Raw genomic sequence first — 18,604 nt, 5'->3', positions numbered from 1 at the left:
ATTGAAGCCAATGTCTCCTGTAATAAAAGAAAAATACTATCCCTCACTTGTCCAACATTCTGTCCCACACTGTAATCCATGTCTGGGGATATAGTTTTCAACCTGGGCGGTGCCAAGATGTGCCAGGCTGAGAACCACTGATGAATGAGGAGCAGCGGTGATCTCATCGAGGTTACCACGGGTCACTGAGACTGCATTCTCAGCCGTGCTGAACTGCGGTGAACTCGTGACTTTTTCTCACGGTGCTGAGGTCACCGCAGTTCAGCCTGGCTGGGAACACAGCCTCAATGACCCGCGGTAACGTAGCTGAGGTCATCACAGCTCAGTGATGCTGCGGGTCATGGATTACAGCGTGGGACAGAACATCGGACAGGTGAAGGGGATATTGTTTTTTTCTTTGTTTTATTACAGGAGACATTGGCTTCAATGATACTGGAAATATCAGGATGTGTGAAACCAGCCTAAAAGTGATTTTTATCAAAACTACAAAAAGCAGCTCAGTAAGCAACACATCGCTGTTCTCAGATTAGGTGGCAAAAATGTGATCTGGTGAAAGATTGCTTTTAATATCTATTCCCTGGTTACTAATATGCGAAAGAGCTGCAGTACCATTCATGACAATCACACAGTGTATGGATCTATATACCACTGTTGGCGTGGAAGTCACATGTCTCATTGACATATTCCATTTGGGCAATTTCAAATATGAGGAATTTTCTTTCATTTGTAAATAACATGATCCCTGAAAATTGTGTAAAGACCTTTTTAATTAGCACTAAAATCCTTTATGGTTTTGTTGCACACCAAAATAATTCCTGGTTGTATATGGACCGCTTTATAGCTGCTTATTTACATTTAGAAAAAAAATATAAAAGTTTCCATTGGTTATTTTTTATATAGGTGTAATGGATTTTGTTTTAATTAATGTATGTTGTATTTTCTTCCATTTATCCTTTTGTAGTTTTATAATTTTGTTATCTGATCCTTTTTTTGTCATTTTTCTTTTTATTCGAAAAACTTAAGATATAGATTCTTTGTTCTGCACCCTATTTTAATTTTTCTTTACTCTCCCTCTCAGGGGCTGTACCTCATCTTCTGTTTTAATACCACAAGCTGAAGATCCAGAACGAAGTAACTCCTCAGAGATTCAGAGGCCCAAGAAAGAAACCTCTCGTGGGGTAAAGCGTAGCGCCAGCCCTGATTATAGCCGGACCAACTCCCCTAGCTCTGCTAAGAAACCCAAAGCACTTCAGCACGTCGATCCCACTGCTGGGACGCGGCGACCAAATAATAAACCTAAGAAGAGACAGGTTGACCAGGAGCATTCAGCTCCACCCACATCATTGCCGTCAACAAGCAAAGCATACGGCAGGAAGGGTGGAGCCCCCGGTACCTCCCCGCTGCACAAACGGAAAAGGACAGATAATTCCTCTAGTGTAAGGAGCAGCAGTTCAGCCGTAGTAGCGACTGGTGCAGAAGACAGACCTCCAAAACCCACCAAGCTGGCTTCAAAATCAGCCACCTCAGCCAAAGCTGGGTGTAGCACCATTACTGATTCCTCATCTTCTGCTTCTACTTCCTCCTCCTCTTCCTCTGCTGTCGCCTCGGTCTCTTCTGCTGCACCCCCAGGAGCTCGCGTGAAACAAGGGAAGGATCAGAACAAGGCTAGACGATCTCGCTCTGCCTCAAGTCCAAGCCCTCGAAGGAGCAGCCGAGAAAAGGAACAGGCCAAAGCCAGCAGCTCTTCAAAGTTTGATTGGGCAGCTCGATTCAGCCCAAAAGTCAGCCTTCCTAAAACAAAACTTTCCCTTCCGGGATCTTCTAAGGCTGAGACCTCAAAACCTGGACCCTCAGGATTACAGGCAAAACTAGCAAGTAAGTTATGCATTTTTTTAATATCTTGCCTCCACAAGCTATGACATTATTTAAGGGGAATCTGTCACCAAGGTTTACGAGCCAATCTGAGAGCTGCACAATGTAAGCGCAGAGGCCTTGAATCCTGTAATCTGTCAGTTACTGGACTGCTGCTTATAGTTTTGATAAAATCACTGCTTTATCAGGAGAGGACTAGTAAAAATTCTTTCATGTGGTCCTCCGTATTCCTGAGCTGTATATCCCCGCCCCACCACTGATTGGCAGCTTTCTGCCTATGCACCGTGTACACAAAGCTGCCAATCTGGTGTGGATGGCGTTATACAGAGCTCAGCATTCGCTGAACTGCTTGATCTGCAGCAGAGAAAAACACGATCTTATCAAATCTGCTGCAAGTGGCTCAGTAAGTGACACCGCTGTAATCAAGGTTTTTGCCCCTCTATTTGCTCTCAGATGGGGTAGCAACAACCTGGTAATATTCCCTTTAACACCATGCATTATGATGGTGTGTGGTGTGGCTCCTGCTGGTCGTCATTCATTTTTTTGTGTCTTCACCATGCCAACCTGCATCTGATCCCTTTGCCTGACTGTGTTGGTGTTAGGGTTACGCTGTTTGGCAATCACGGTTGTTTTGCGTATGGTTTGTAAGCAGCATATCACTAGTAACCAGTCTGTCTCCATGTACATATCTATTCAGCTCAAAGCAGGATTGTAACTGAACTAGACCAAGTGGAAAGTATCTGCATGGACCATAAATCCGTTTTGGCAGATATCATCATGTTGCAAACACAAAGACGTTTAAATATATTATTGCAGAAGTCTCAGAACAGAAAATTAAATAAAAATTACATGATTGGAAGTTGCCAAGACCAAATATTTAAATTAATCCATTAATTTCATATTGTGACTCATACTGTTGAGTCCTGTGTAATTTTTATACTTTGCTGGAATCTGATGCTCTTGAGTCATGAAGAAGCACCTCTTCATGAATCGGTCACGGGAAATACCTTTGTTACCATGCTAGAGTAGGATTTGTGGCATTGCAAATCCGCTGATGCTCATGAATTTGTTGAGCAGCGGTCGTTTAGTGGAACTAGGCGAAACTGAAGTGAAGATGTCAAAAATCGCAAAACTCTGGCATAATTCCCAACTGCGCCTACATTTTGTGACTTTTTAAAGCTTTTAGACTATAATTGTGCTGTGAAAGCTTAGAAGAATTGGTTCAAAAAGTCCCAGATCATATGGCAATTTTTTACACCGATCAGTCATCTCGTTAACCCCCAGCCTGTTTTCATCTTCCTAACCAGGTCAGGTTTTTACAATTCTGACCGGTGTCACTTTGTGGCAAGAACTAGGCCGAGATGTTTTTCGTGACACATTGTACTTTTAGTGGAAAATTTAGGCAAATATATTTTTTTGCGTTTGTGAAAATATCAGAAATTTGACGAAACCTTTGTAATGTTCAAACTGATTTTTTTATGCCCTTAAACCAGAGTGTTATATCACACAATAGATATAAATAATATTTTCCACATGTCTACTTAACATCAGCATCATTTTTTTTAAAAAAAAAACCTTTTTTTTTTTTAAGTTGGGTTCTAAGTTGATAAGCAAGTTCTCAATTTTTCAACTAAATTTACAAAACCAATTTTTCTAGGGACCATATCACATTTGAAGTGACTGAGGGGTCTGTGGCAGGAAAAGCTGAAACTTGACACCCCACATTCTGCACCCCACGTTCAATAAGCTGAAAACTACTGTTAGTCACATGACAGAACTCTGAAGGGCAGAGGCACCAACTGAATTCTGGAGCTCAATTTTGGCTGGAATAGATTGCGGATGCCATGTCACATTTGAACAGCCCCACACTTGACCTTGCTAATCAGCAGAAACCCCCACAAGTGATCGAATTTTGGAAACTACACCTCTCGAGGAATTCATCTAGGGGTGCAGTGAGAATGTTTAACCTTCAGGTGATTCACAGAATTGTATAACATTGGGTTGAGTAAACGGAAAATTACCATTTTTTTTTCTTCCACTATAATGTTGCTTTGGCCCCATTTTGTCCTGAGTACACCAATACCTCGTATGTGGTTGAAAACTACTTTTGAAGGACAGTGAAAAGCTCACAAGGTAATGAGCGCAATATTGAACTTCAGATTTTGCTGGAATGGTTCGTGGGTGCCATGCCACATTGGCAGAGCCTCTGAGGTGCCAGAGCAGGAGAACCTGCCATAATTGACCCCATATTACAAGCAACACAACCCCAATGAATTCATATAGGGGTGTGGTGAGCATGTTGACATCTTTACAACTAAAATGTTGTTTTAGCCCCAAGCTTTTAATTTTTTAAGGGTTAGTAGGGAATTTCTCCTTATTGCGCCAATACCCTACATATGGAGAGCCATATGTGCAGATTTTACTGTTGGGGTTTGTGGGTGCCAGGACTCACTAGGAGAGCCCCCGAGGTGCCAGCACAGCAGGACCACCCCTATAAGTGACCCCATTTTACAAACTACACCTCTCAATGAATTCATTTAGGGCTGCAGTGATCATGTTGACACCTTGACATCACGGGGTTGCGGACTCCATATACAGAGCCCCTAAGTGCAGAATACCGCCCTTCAAGTGACTCCATTTTGGAAAATACAACCCTCTGGGAATTTATATACAGGTGTCGTGATGATTTCACATCATGGGTGGTTTCCAGAAACAAACAGCAGAGAAAATTGCAAATCTGCCTTTGTAACGCCCAGTACCCAACTTGTGCTTCTGGAGAAATGCACATGTAAATTAAGCGAGCTCTTGGCTATAAAAATGGCACACGTGGACGCTAAATGTGGTTTATGCACACTGTGGGGCTCAGAAGGGAGAGGGGCATTTGGTTTTGGTAGCACAGAATTCACTGGACTTCTTTTGGGGGGAGAGGACCCATTTCGCTTTTTCAGAGCCTTTGTACTACCAGTAACGTGGAAGCCCCTATATTTCTGTCAGCAGATGGTGCTCCTGAGTGGGGTCTTGCTTTTTATTGTTGATTTGAGTTGAAGCTTTTATTGGAAGCCTTTTACATAACATGGTGGATCACATGTATCCGGGGCTGTACGTTGAGCACTTATATTGGGGTTTCCATCTAAATCTGAGTGATTTGATTCAGTTGAAACCCCCGATGGATCCATTCACTGTAATGAGGCAGCAGAGCTACTCTGGATTCCATCAAGGCCTCTGTTCAGTGGTGTCCTGCTTTTCGGAAATTCACTAAACTGTGGTCGTCCATGCTTTTATGCACGCTTAAAAAGACAAATCGTAGGCCAGAAAGAGTTCATAATGCCTCACAAAAGGGAATCTTAAATGTTTCCGTCTGGATCGCGTATTTGAGATTTAGACGGAAACACCGGTGTAAGCGCTCAGCGTGGAGTGCAGGATAAATGTGAGCTGAGCCTTACTGCGATCTTTGGAAGGCTGAATGAACTAATCAAATCAGCAGGTGAAGAATTGGTTGTATTTATTTTTATGCCTTTCCGTTTGCAGTATAAGTGATTAGACTACTTTATTCTTTGGGTTGGTGCAATTACAGCACTACCAGATTTATATTGTCTTCGTATGTGTGATCACATACTAAACGGCGTTTTGTTTTTTGCAAAATTAAATGTTTGCATCTCCATATTTTGAGAGCTATAATTTTTCTATTTCTGCCTACAATCATGTGAGGGCTTATTTTTGCAGGACGAGTTATCGGTTTTATTGGTACCATTTTTGGCCAGAATGTTTTTTATTTTTTTTAAAAGGCAGAATAAAAATCAGCAGTTCAGGAATTGCGTGTTTATGCAGGGACAGATGTTACAGCGCAGTGGATGGGATTTTTGGAAATCCTGCGTCCACTGTAGTGTGTGTGCAACTGCGGATCACCTTCAGAAACTGACATGCGGTGTTGGGTTTACAAGCCGCAGCATGTCCATTTCTGTTGCAGACTCGCTAGTATCCACAACAGAAACTTCAACAGTAGAATGGATTTGGATGTGGTAAATCTGCATGGTTCTGATTAGAACGCTGCGGCCAGAGCACTGCTACCTCCAGACTGTAGGAATGCAGCCTGTCTTTTATTAGTCTGATTGCTGGAATGATGTATTGCAATGCATTATACCAGCAGTCAGTGCTGCACTGACAGAAGCCTCTTACACCATGCACCTGGCATGCTCTAGCAGGCTTGCCAAAGCTGACTGACCCGGAGGTCGACATGATGACCTTGAGTTGCCATGGCAACGATCGGGCCCTTGCAGTGATCGAGCCCCCTCCCTCTTCCAGCCTTCGAACTGATGCGATGGACTAAATGCCCCATCGGCTGTAACTTACATCGAGCTCCCGGAGGCGATTGTGCGGGCGCAGCTCCTGTGCCCACATGATCACCATGATGTAAATCTGTTATTTTGCAGGAACCTCTTTTCGACCATGATGTAAACTTGTGTCAAATGTCGTGAAGGGGTTTAAGAGGACTCTGTTTGAATGTCATTCTGTGGCGACAAAGTAAATTTTTTTGCTGCATCTTGGCAGGGTCAAACATTGAAGTGCACTTTCCACCTGCTTGTTTTCCGTCTACTTTTCATCTCCTTTTCCAGCATATTCCATCTATTTCTGCCCTTCTGTGGCTCTATGAAGTCTGAGCTGTCAGAGGAGGTGAAGATGGTGTGAACAGGAAGGTGTAGTTGTCTAGTCATGCCATAATGCACCGAGTGTCTGTACTTGGATTGATTTAACACAAGCAGAATTATACTAGAACATAACTTTTTTTTTTTTTCTTTTTCCTAAAAAAGACTGGGTTTTCACATGAAACTTAAACTGGTTGTGCCACAAGCAAAAGTATATTTTAATCAACAGATTTTGGAATAAAAATAAACTCCACAGTTGGATGTGAAAAATGTCCCTGTGCTGAGATAATCTTATAAATGTGCCCCTGCTGTGTACGGTGTAATGGCTGTGTCTGACCGTGCAGGAACATGGTCGGATATACCACATCTCCTGGGCAGGGAGAAAGCAAAGAATTATACAGACAGGACAGCAGGGGATCACAGCTAAGGCTATGTTCACACGATCCTTTTTTTGCTGCTGTTCCGCAGCGCTTTTCAGGCTGCGGATCCGCATCCTTTTTCCATGCAGGGTACAGTACAATGTTACCCTATGGAAAACAAAAACCGCTGTGCCCACTATCCTTTTTTTCTCAGGCAAATCCGCGCGGATTTGCCTGCAGAAAAAAAGAAGTACCATGTCACTTCTTTCTGCGGATTCAGCTCCTGTTTTCAACAGGCACCAATAGGAAAGTGCTGTTGAAAACCTGCAGAGGAATCTGCAGAAGAAACTGCAGGAAAATCAGCAGTGCAGTTTTGCACTGCGGGTTTTCCAAATCAGGACCTGAAAAAAAAAAAGGATCGTGTGAACATAGCCTAATTCTTTCTGTGAGTAAAACACTTCACTGCCTGTTTTTAAACAATCAGCTGTGATCCCCTGCTGTCCTGTCTGTATTCTCTCTTTTGCGTCCTCCCCTGCCCAGGACCTGTGGTATGATCAGACCATGTCCCTGTACGGTCAGACACAGATATTACACAGTACACAGCGGGGGCATGGTGGTATGCGACCGTATGACCACCGACGGGATAGTACGTCATCACCGATCAGCCGCGCTCACGGGGGGGGGGGGGGGGGGGAAGAGTGTGGGCCGGGGGGGGGGGGGGGGAGAGTGTGGGCCGGGGGGGGGGGGGAGAGTGTGGCCCGTAGGGGCCAGGTGTCATCTGACTATCACAGCTGACATCCGGCACTTTTCCTTTTCCGCAGCGTTCTGGCATCATAGGGAAGCATCGCGCAGGGAGGGGGCTCCCTGCATGCTTCCTTGAGACCCTCGGAGCACCACGATGTGATTGCGTTTCTCCGAGCGTCTCCTCCCTGCAGGCCCCGGATCCAAAATGGCCGCGGGGCTCCTTCCGAGTCCTGCAGGGAGGCGGCTTGCAAGGGCCTGCTCAGAGCAGGCATCGGCAAGCCTCCTGTACTGCCTGTCAGATCGCTGATATAGACATGTCCCCCCTGGGACAAAGTAAACAAGAAAAAAAAAAAATTACATGTGTAAAAAAATAAAATATAAAAATTATTCCAATAAATAATTTCTTAATAAAAAAAACATTAAAAGTACACATATTTAGTGTTGCCGCGTCCGTAACGACCCAACCTATAAAGCTGTCCCTCTAGTTAACCCCTTCAGTGAACACCGTAAAAAAATGAGGCAAAAAACACTGCCGAACAAAATCTGGCATATCACGCGATCAAAAAGAGGGATATAAAAAAAAATGGTACCACTGAAAATGTAATCTTGTCCCGCAAAAAATGAGCCGCCGTACAGCATCATCAGCAAAAAAATTAAAAAGTTATAGTCCTCAGAATTAAGCGATGCAAAAAAAATTATTTTTTATATAAAATTGTTTTTATCGTATAAAAGCGCCAGAACATTAAAAAATGATATAAATGAGGTATCGCTGTAATCGTACTGACCCGAAGAAAAAAAACTGCTTTATCAATTTTACCAAACGTGAAACGGTATAACAACCCCCCCCCCCCCCCCCTCCAAAAAAAAACAACAACAAAAAAATTTCATGAATTGCTGGTTTTTGGTCATTCTGCCTCACAAAAATCGGAATAAAAAGCGATCAAAAAATGTCACGTGCCCCCGAAAATGGTACCAATAAAAACGTCATCTCGTCCCGCAAAAAACAAGACCTCACATGACTCTGTGGAACAAAATATGGAAAAATTATAGCTCTCAAAATGTGGAGACGCAAAAACAATTTTTTGCAATAAAAAGCGTCTTTTAGTCTGTGACGGCTGCCAATCATAAAAACTGCTAAAAAGTAATCCAAACCCCCCTTCATCACCCCCTTAGTTAAGGAAAAATATTATAAAATAAAAAAAATATATTTATTTCCATTTTCCCATTAGGTTAGGGTTGGGGCTAAAGTTAGGGTACCGTCTCACAGTGGCACTTTTGTCGCTACGACGGTACGATCCGTGACGTTCCAGCGATATCCATACGATATCGCTGTGTCTGACATGCAGCAGCGATCAGGGACCCCGCTGAGAATCGTACGTCGTAGCAGATCGTTTGGCACTTTATTTCGTCGCTGGATCTCCCGCTGTCATCGCTGGATCAGTGTGTGTGACACCGATCCAGCGATGCGTTTGCTTGTAACCAGGGTAAACATCAGGTTACTAAGCGCAGGGCCGCGCTTAGTAACCCGATGTTTACCCTGGTTACCATCGTAAATGTAAAAAAAAAAAAAAAACCGTACATACTCACATTCCGGTGTCCGTCAGGTCCCTAGCCGTCCGCTTCCTGCACTGACTGACTGCCGGCCGGAATGTAAGAGCAGAGCACAGCGGTGACGTCACCGCTGTGCTCTGCTTTCACTTTACCTTGGTTACCCGGGGATTTCGGCATCGTTGGTCGCTGGAGAGCTGTCTGTGTGACAGCTCTCCAGCGACCACACAACGACTTACCAACGATCACGGCCAGGTCGTATCACTGGTCGTGATCGTTGGTAAATCGTTTTGTGTAACGGTAGCCTATGGGAGATAGGGTTTGGATTACATTTACAGGTGGGATTAGGGATAGGGGTGTGTCAGGGGTATGGTTGGGATTAGGGATAGGGGTGTGTTAGGGTTAGGGGTGTGGTTAGGGTTGGGATTAGAGGTAGGGGTGTGTTTGGGTTAGGGTTTCGGTTAGAATTGGGGGGTTGCAATGTTTAAGCACATCAGGGGCTCTCCAAACGCGACATGGCGTCCGATCTCAATTCCAGACATTTTTGCATTGAAAAGACAAATGGCGCTCCTTCCCTTCCGAGCTCTGCCATGCACCCAAACAGTGGTTTACCCCCACATATGGGGTATCGGCGTACTCAGGCGAAATTGGACCCCAAAAGTTGTTGAGCAATTTGTTCTGTTACCCTTGGTAAAATAAAACAAATTGGAGCTGAAGTAAATTTTTTGTGAAGAAAAGTTAAATGTTCATTTTATTAAACATTACAAAAATTCCTGTGAAGCACCTGAAGGGTTAGTAAACTTCTTGAATGTGGTTTTGAGCACCTTGAGATGTGCAGTATTTAGAATGGTGTCACACTTGGGTATTTTCTATCATATAGACCCCTCAAAGTGACTTCAAATATGATGTCCCTAAAAAAAAAAAAAAGTGTTGTAAAAATGAGAAATTGCTGGTCAACTTTTAACCCTTATAACTCCCTAACAAAAAAAAATTTTGGTTCCAAAATTGTGCTGATGTAATGTAGACATGTGGGAAATGTGACTTAAGTATTTTGTGTGACACATCTCTGTGATTTAAGGGCATGAAAATTCAAAGTTGGAAAATTGCAAAATTTTCAAAATTTTAATTTTTTTTCCCCACAAATAAACGCAGGAAATATCAAAGAAATTTTACCACTATCATGAAGTACAATATGTCACGAGAAAACAGTGTCAGAATCATCAGGATCCGTTGAAGCCTTCCAGAGTTATAACCCCATAAAGGGACAGTGGTCCGAATTGTTAAAATTGGCCCGGTAATTAACGTGCAAACCACCCTTGGGGGTAAAGGGGTTAAATTGCTCCCAAATCTGCTACTTTTGGGGTGTCATTTTGCTGAAATGGGAGGTCTTTTAAGTCACTTTCCTTTTTTTGTCTTGTGGTATTAGTTGCCTTTGGCAACAAGCTCTTCAAAATGGCACACACGATTCATAAATTTCAAGAGCACATATAAAAGACTTGGACCCCTTTCACACATCAGTTTTTTGCTATCAGTCGCAATCTGTCGAATTTAGAAAAAAACGAACCCGGCGACTGATGCCGCCAGATCCGTTTTTTTCTTATAGACTTGTATTAGCGACGGATGGCCTCACGTTTCATCCGTCGTTCGCCGGAACCGTTGAAAATTGTCAATGGTCAAAATAAAAAAAGCAACCCAGTGCTTTCAGACCTCAAATAATGCAAATAAAACAAGTTCATAATCATTTAGAAACAACAATACTAATGTTTTTACTCAAGAAGGGTTCAGAAATCAATATTTTGTGGAATAAACATGATTTTTAATCACAGCTTTCATGCATCTTGGCATGCTTTCCACCAGTCTTTCACACTGCTTCTTGCGCAAAAATGTAAGCAGCTCTTCTTTGTTTGATGGCTTGTGACTATCCATCAGCCACTTGATTACATTCAAGAGGTTTTCAATGGGGTTCAGGTCTGGAGATTGGGCTGCCCATGACAGGGTTTTGATATGGTGGTGTCTTAACCCCTTAGTGACAGAGCCAATTTGGTACTTAATGACCGAGCCAATTTTTACAATTCTGACCACTGTCACTTTGAGGTTATAACTCTGGAACGCTTTAACAGATCCCGCTGATTCAGAGATTATTTTTTTTCGTGACATATTGTACTTCATGTTAGTGGTAACATTTCTTCGATATTTTTTATGAAAAAACGGAAATATGGCAAAAATGATGTGCCTAAACAGTGGAAACCCCCACAAGTGACACCATTTTGGAAACTAGACCCATTAATGAACTTATCTAGATGTGTGGTGAGCACTTTGAACCCCCAAGTGCTTCACAGAAATTTATAAAGTAGAGCTGTGAAAATTAAAAATCCTTTTCTTTTTCCTCAAAAATGATTTTTTTAGCCTGCAATTTTTTATTTTCTCAAGGGTAACAGGAGACATTGGACCCCAAAATTTGTTGACCAGTTTGTCCTGAGTATGCTGATACCCCATATGGGGGGGCACTGTTTGGGCACACATCAGGACACGGAAGGGAAGGAGCACCGCTTGGAATGCAGACTTTGATAGAATGGTCTGCGGGCGTCATGTTGCATTTGCAGAGCTCCTGATGTACCTAAACAGTAGAAACCCCCCACAAGTGACCCCATTTTGGAAACTAGACCCCTCAAAGAGCTTATCTAGATGTGTGGTGAGCACTATGAACCCCCAACTGCTTCACAGAAGTTTATAATGTAGAACCATGAAAATAAAAAAAATAATTTTTTTCCACAAAAATGATCTTTTCACCCCCAAATTTTTACTTTCACAAGGGTAACAGGAGAAATTGGACCCCAAAATTTATTGTGCAATTTATGCTGAGTAGGCTGTTACACCATGTGTGGGGGGGACCACTGTTTGGGCGCATGGCAGAGCTTGAAAGGGAAGGAGCGCCATTTTGGAATGCAGACTTTGATAGAATGGTCTGCGGGAGTTATGTTGCGTTTGCAGAGCCCCTGATGTACCTAAACAGTAGAAACCCCCCACAAGTGACCCCATTTTGGAAACTAGAACCCCCCAAGGAACTTTTCTAGATGTGTGGTGAGAACTTTGAATGCCTAAGTGCTTCACAGAAGTTTATAATGCAGAAATCAAATATTTTTTTTCCACAAGATTTTTTAGCCCCCAAGTTTTTATTTTCACAAGGGTAACAGGAGAAATTGGGCCCCAAAAGTTGTTGTCCAATTTATTCCGAGTACGCTGATGCCCCATATGTGGCGGTAAACCACTGTTGGGCGCACGGCAGAGCTCAGAAGGGCGGGAGCACCATTTGACTTTTTGAGTGCAAAATTGGCTGTCGCGTTTGGAGACCCCCTGATGTACCTAAACAGTGGAACTCCCCCCAATTCTAACTCCAACACTAACCCCAACACACCCCTAACCCTAATCCCAACCCCATCCATAATCCTAATCACAACCCTAACGATAATCACAACCCTAACCCCAAAACAACCCTAATCCCAACCCGAATCAAAACCCTAAATCCAACACACCCCTAATCCTAATCTCAAACCTAACCCTAATCCCAATACACCCCTAATCCCAACCCTAACCTTAACCCTAATCCCAAACCTAACCCTAATCCCAAACGTAACCCTAATGCTAACCCTAATACCAACCATAATCCAAACCCTAACCCTAATCCCAACTCTAACCCTAACTTTAGCCGCAACCCTTGCCCTAACCCTAACTTTAGCCCCAACCCTAGCCCTAACCCTAGCTTTAGCCCAACTCCTCTAGCTGCCGGCCGGCAGATCATGGCGGGCGCACTGCGCATGCGCCCAACTTTTTCTTACCGGATGAAGAAGCCGGCGGCCAGGAGGGGACGCGGGAGGACCCAGGGACACCGGTAAGTATAACAGGGTCCCTGAATCCCCCTATTTCTCTGTCCTCTGATGTTCGATCACATCAGAGGACAGAGAATGACACACAGCTTTTTTTTTTGCGGCCGCCGGTAAAGTTAATTACCGGCAATCGCAAAACAGGGGTAGGTAAAAACCGACCCCAATCATGTTCTTTGGGGTCTCGGCTACCTCCGGCAGCCGAGACCCCAAAGATCTTCTGGGTGCCATTTTTTGGCCGGAACAAGATGGCGGCGCCCATCGGGAGCCACGAGGAGCACCGGGGAAGACAGGTGAGTATCGGGGGGGCTATCGGGGACCCCATTTCACTGTCCTCTGATGTGCGATCACATCGGAGGACAGAGAAATTAAATGGGAAATCATGTTGGTTTTTTAATTTTTTTTTTTTTTTATTTTGCGACAACCGGTCAACGGTTAATTACCAGAGATCTCAACCTGGGGGTTGGTAAAAAAAAAACCCCCCCCGAATCATGGTCTCTGCTACCCCCAGCAACCGAGACCCCAGAGAAAATCCGACTCTGGGGGCGCTATTCACATTTTCCACAGCACCGTTAATTAACGGTGCTGTGGTTTAAGAACCCTTAACTGCCGCCGTTAAAAGGCGTATCAGTGGTCGTTAAGGGGTTAATTTTTGCCAGAGCTGTATTTGTGTTGCACTTTATTTTCTTTTTTAACCCCTTCTTGACCACGTGATTTTCTGGGTGTTTTTTTTAACCCCTTCCCAACCTTTGACGCCACGTAGGCGTCATGAAAGTCGGTGCCAATCCGACCTGTGACGCCTATGTGGCGCCATGGAATGATCGCGTCCCTGCAGATCAGGTGAAAGGGTTAACTCCAATTTCACCCGATCTGCAGGGACAGGGGGAGTGGTACTTCAGCCCAGGGGGGGTGGCTTCCCCCCGTGGCTACGATCGCTCTGATTGGCTGTTGAAAGTGAAACAGCCAATCAGAGCGATTTGTAATATTTCACCTATGAAAATGGTGAAATATTACAATCCAGCCATGGCCGATGCTGCAATATCATCGGCCATGGCTGGAAAACCTAATCTGCCGCCACCGATCGCCTCCCCAGTCCTCCTTTCTGCCCCGTACTGTGGTCGGCTCCCCTCCGTCCTCATGTCCGCTCCCCCGTCGTCCTGTCCACCCCCCCGTGCTTCGATCCACCCCCCCGTGCTCCGATTTCCCCCCCCCCGTGCTCCGATCTCCCCCCCTCATACTCACCGAGCCTCGCGGTGTCCGTCCGTCTTCTTCGTGGGCGCCGCCATCTTCCAAAATGGCGGGCGCATGCGCAGTGCGCCCGCCGAATCTGCCGGCTGGCAGATTCATTCCAGGTACATTTTGATCACTGTGATAGGTTTTATCACAGTGATCAAAATAAAAAAAATAGTAAATGAACCCCCCCCCTTTATCACCCCCATAGGTAGGGACAATAATGAAAATAAAGAAAATAAATATTTTTTTCTTCTCCCCCCCCCGCTAGGGTTAGGGTTAGGATTAGGGTTAGAACCAGAGTTAGGGTTAGATTAGACTATGTGCACACATGGTGCGGATTTGGCTGTGGATCCGCAGCGGATTGGCCGCTGCGGATTCGTAGCAGTTTTCTATCAGGTTTACAGTACCATGTAAACCTACTGAAAACCAAATCCGCTGTGCCCATGGTGCGGAAAATACAGCGCGGAAATGCTGTGTTGTATTTTCCGCAGCATGTCAATTTGTGCGGATTCTGTTTTACACCTGCTCAATAGGAATCCGCAGGTGAAATCCGCACAAAAAACACTGGAAATCCAGGGTAAATGCACAGGTAAAACGCAGTGCCTTTTACCTGCGGATTTTTCAAAAATGGTGCAAAAAATCTCACATGAATCCGCAATGTGGGCACATAGCCTTAGGGTTAGGGTTGGAATTAGAGTTAGGGTTGGAATTAGGGCTGGGGTTGGAAATGGGGTTAAGATTAGGCTTGTGGTTAGGGGTGTATTGGGGTTAGGGTTGTGGTTAGGGTTGGGATTAGGGTTAGGGGTGTGTTGGGTTAGGGTTGTGGTTAGGGGTGTGTTGGGGTTAGGGTTATATCTAGAGTTGGGATTAGTGTTTGGGGTGTGTTGGGGTTAGTGTTGGAGTTAGAATTGAGGGGTTTCCACTGTTTAGGCACATCAGGCGTCTCCAAACGCAACATGGGGCCACCATTGATTCCAGACAATCTTGCGTTCAAAAAGTTAAATGGTGCTCCCTCCCTTCCGAGCCTGCGCCCAAACAGTGGTTTACCCCCACATATGGGGTACTAGCATACTCAGGACAAACTGGGCAACAATTATTGGGGTCCAATTTCTCCTGTTACCCTTGCGAAAATAAAAAATTGCTTGCTAAAACATAATTTTAGAGGAATGAAAAATTATTTTTTATTTTCACGGCTCTGCGTTATAAACTTATGTGAAGCACTTGGGGGTTCAAAGTTCTCACCACACATCTAGATAAGTTCTTTGGGGGGGTCTAGTTTCCAAAATGGGGTCACTTGTGGGGGGTTTCTACTCTTTAGGCACATCAGGGGCTCTGCAAATGCAACGTGACACCCGCAGACCATTCCATCAAAATCTGCGTTTCAAAACGTCACTGCTTCCCTTCCGAGCCCCGACGTGTGCCCAAACAGTGGTTAACCCCCACAAATGGGGTATCATCGTACTCGGGACAAACTGGACAACAACATTTGGGGTCCAATTTCTCCTGTTACCCTTGGGAAATTAAAAAATTCTGGGCTAAAAATCATTATTGAGGAAAGAAAAATTATTTTTTATTTTCACGGCTCTGCGTTATAAACTTCTGTGAAGCACCTGGGGGTTTAAAGTGCTCACTATGCTTCTAGATAAGTTCCTTGGGGGGTCTAGTTTCCAAAATGGGGTCACTTGTGGGGGAGCTCCAATGTTTAGGCACACGGGGGCTCTCCAAATGCGACATGGTGTCCGCTAAAGATTGGAGCCAATTTTTCATCCAAAAAGTCAAATGGCTCTCCTTTCCTTCCGAGCCCTGCCGTGCGCCCAAACAGTGGTTTACCCCCACATGAGGTATCGGCGTACTCAGGACAAATTGGACAACAACATTCGTGGTCCAGTTTCTCCTTTTACCCTTGGGAAAATAAAAAAAATTGTTGCTAAAAGATCATTTTTGTGATTAAAAAGTTAAATGTTCATTTTTTCCTTCCATGTTGCTTCTGCTGCTGTGAAACACCTGAAGGGTTAATAAACTTCTTGAATGTTGTTTTGAGCACGTTGAGGGGTGCAGTTTTTAGAATGGTGTCACTTTTGGGTATTTTCAGCCATATAGAACCCTCAAACTGACTTCAAATGTGAGGTGGTCCCTAAAAAAAATGGTTTTGTAAATTTTGTTGTAAAAATGAGAAATCACTGGTCAAATTTTAACCCTTATAACTTCCTAGCAAAAAAAAAATTGTTTCCAAAATTGTGCTGATGTAAAGTAGACATGTGGGAAATGCTATTTATTAACTATTTTGTGGCACATAACTCTCTGGTTTAACAGAATAAAAATTCAAAATGTGAAAATTGCAAAATTTTCCAAATTTTCGCCAAATTTCCGTGTTTTTTTTTTCACAAATAAACTCAGAAATTATCGACCTAAATTTACCACTAACATGAAGCCCAATATGTCACGAAAAAACAATCTCAGAATCGCTAGGATCTGTTGAAGCGTTCCTGAGTTATTACCTCATAAAGGGACACTGGTCAGAATTGCAAAAAACGGCCAGGTCATTAAGGTCAAAATAGGCTGGGTCATGAAGGGGTTAAATAAGCATTCCCATCAAAATTGTTATCTATCTATCTATCTATCTATCTATCTATCTATCTATCTATCTATCTATCTATCTATCTATCTATCTATATATATATATATATATATATATATATATATATAATCTATCTATCAGTGGTGTTCAAAAGTCCTGCACAGGCGTGAAGAAAACTGTTTCATACTTCTGCAGCTCTACAATGAAACTGGTGGAACATATACCGGTATGTTTTTGTAATCTCTCATTGTATGCCATACTCATTTTTGAATGTCCCAAGTGTATAAATTATTATGGTATGCACATTTTTGATATTTTTTTTTACAGCATAACCATACCTACACCAGTACAGTGTGTAGAATGGTGAACAGGTTTCTAAGTTCATTGACTTCCAATGTAAGTTCACACAGACTTAAATTTTACTTTTTAAGATTTATTATTTTTTATTTAATTCAGAGTCCTGAAAGGGGCCTTGTGAGTGCATCTTTAGCTTCTAATACTTTATTGGCCAGCCTTTGCTCTTGAGCACCAGCTTGCATCTCTGTGGCATTGAGTGAATAAGCTTCTGCAGATGTTCACGAGTGATGATGTGGTTCCAGGCCTGTATCGGAGCCTCAATCAACTAACTCTTGGTCCTTGGCTGTTTTCTAGATATCTCTAATGATACCTTGTGCCACAAATTTTCAATTGGATTGAGGTCCGGGGACTGAGCTGGCCAGTCAATAGTAGCCACCTTGTTCTTCCAACACCATTGGCTGCCATACAGCCCCAGACCATTACTTTCATCGGATGTTTCACAGAGAAGCTCAAACACTCTGGCTTGTACTCTTCATGTGGGAACCTTCTCACATAAGACTTGCCATCATTTCCTAAAATGCAAAAAGTGCTTTCATCACTAAATAGCACTTTTTCCCACTCCTCCTTCCTCCATTTTAAATATTTCAATGCCCACAGTTTTCGCCTTTGTCTTTGTATGGCTGTCATCAATGGCTTCTTTCGGGCCTTGCACCCTCTCAATCCTGCTTCCAAACATCTCTTCCTAACAGTTGATGTTGCTACCTCAATATTGCACTTTTCTTGCCATTCTCGCAGAAGCTGAGGAGAGGTGAGCTTTCGATTGGCAAGGGATGTTCTTATCAGTACTCAATCCTCCCTTTTAGTTGACTTTCTGGGCCGACCAGATCTGGGCCTGTCCTGGGTTATTCCAAGCTGCTTATGTTTCTGCAAAATTCTTACGACTGTACTCTGATTACAGCCGACCTTCCTTGCGATCTGAGGGCCAGTATAACCCTCTTCATGTAGCACCACAACTCGCACACGATCCTCCACTGACAAAAATCTGAAGGCTCCCATCATAAAACTCTACAGTATGATTCACTAGATAGACCAACAGATAAAACAAACAAACAAAGCAGCAGATGTGATGCAATGTAATGCAATGAGATTGGCTGCCATATCCAGGTTATGATTGGTCACAAGAACCTCATCTGTGATTGGCTAATTTTGGATCTGAAGCTGTACAATATTTAGTTGTGCTTTCAATTCCCATATTGTTGCAATAATTTCAGGCAAAACTGCTTCAAAAGATAAAAATATTACAGGGAGAGAATGCAAAATTGTATTCTGAACAAAACCATATATAATATGTCATATTAGCATCGAAGATATTCGACAGAAAATGTTTAAAACTTGAAAAATCAATTTATCCTATGCAGGACTTTTGAACACCACTGTATATATTATAAT

The 18,604-nt window shown here is 43.4% G+C and overlaps 1 protein-coding gene across 12 annotated transcripts in view; it reads left to right on the top strand.

Annotated features, from left to right (window-relative positions):
* TRIP12 (thyroid hormone receptor interactor 12) overlaps positions 1 to 18,604 on the top strand; it is a 146,014-nt gene that overhangs the window by 47,905 nt on the left and 79,505 nt on the right. For all 12 annotated transcript variants that reach the window (XM_077291184.1, XM_077291186.1, XM_077291187.1 and 9 more), the window contains one exon: positions 1,079 to 1,875. In XM_077291184.1, the coding sequence (XP_077147299.1) occupies positions 1,079 to 1,875 (797 nt within the window). The remainder of the gene's footprint in view (positions 1 to 1,078; positions 1,876 to 18,604) is intronic.

Source organism: Ranitomeya variabilis, chromosome 2 (assembly GCF_051348905.1).
Source record: "Ranitomeya variabilis isolate aRanVar5 chromosome 2, aRanVar5.hap1, whole genome shotgun sequence".
NCBI lineage: Eukaryota > Metazoa > Chordata > Amphibia > Anura > Dendrobatidae > Ranitomeya > Ranitomeya variabilis.
The sequence above is the reverse complement of the archived record's forward strand: the minus strand, read 5'-3'. Positions and strand labels throughout refer to the sequence as shown.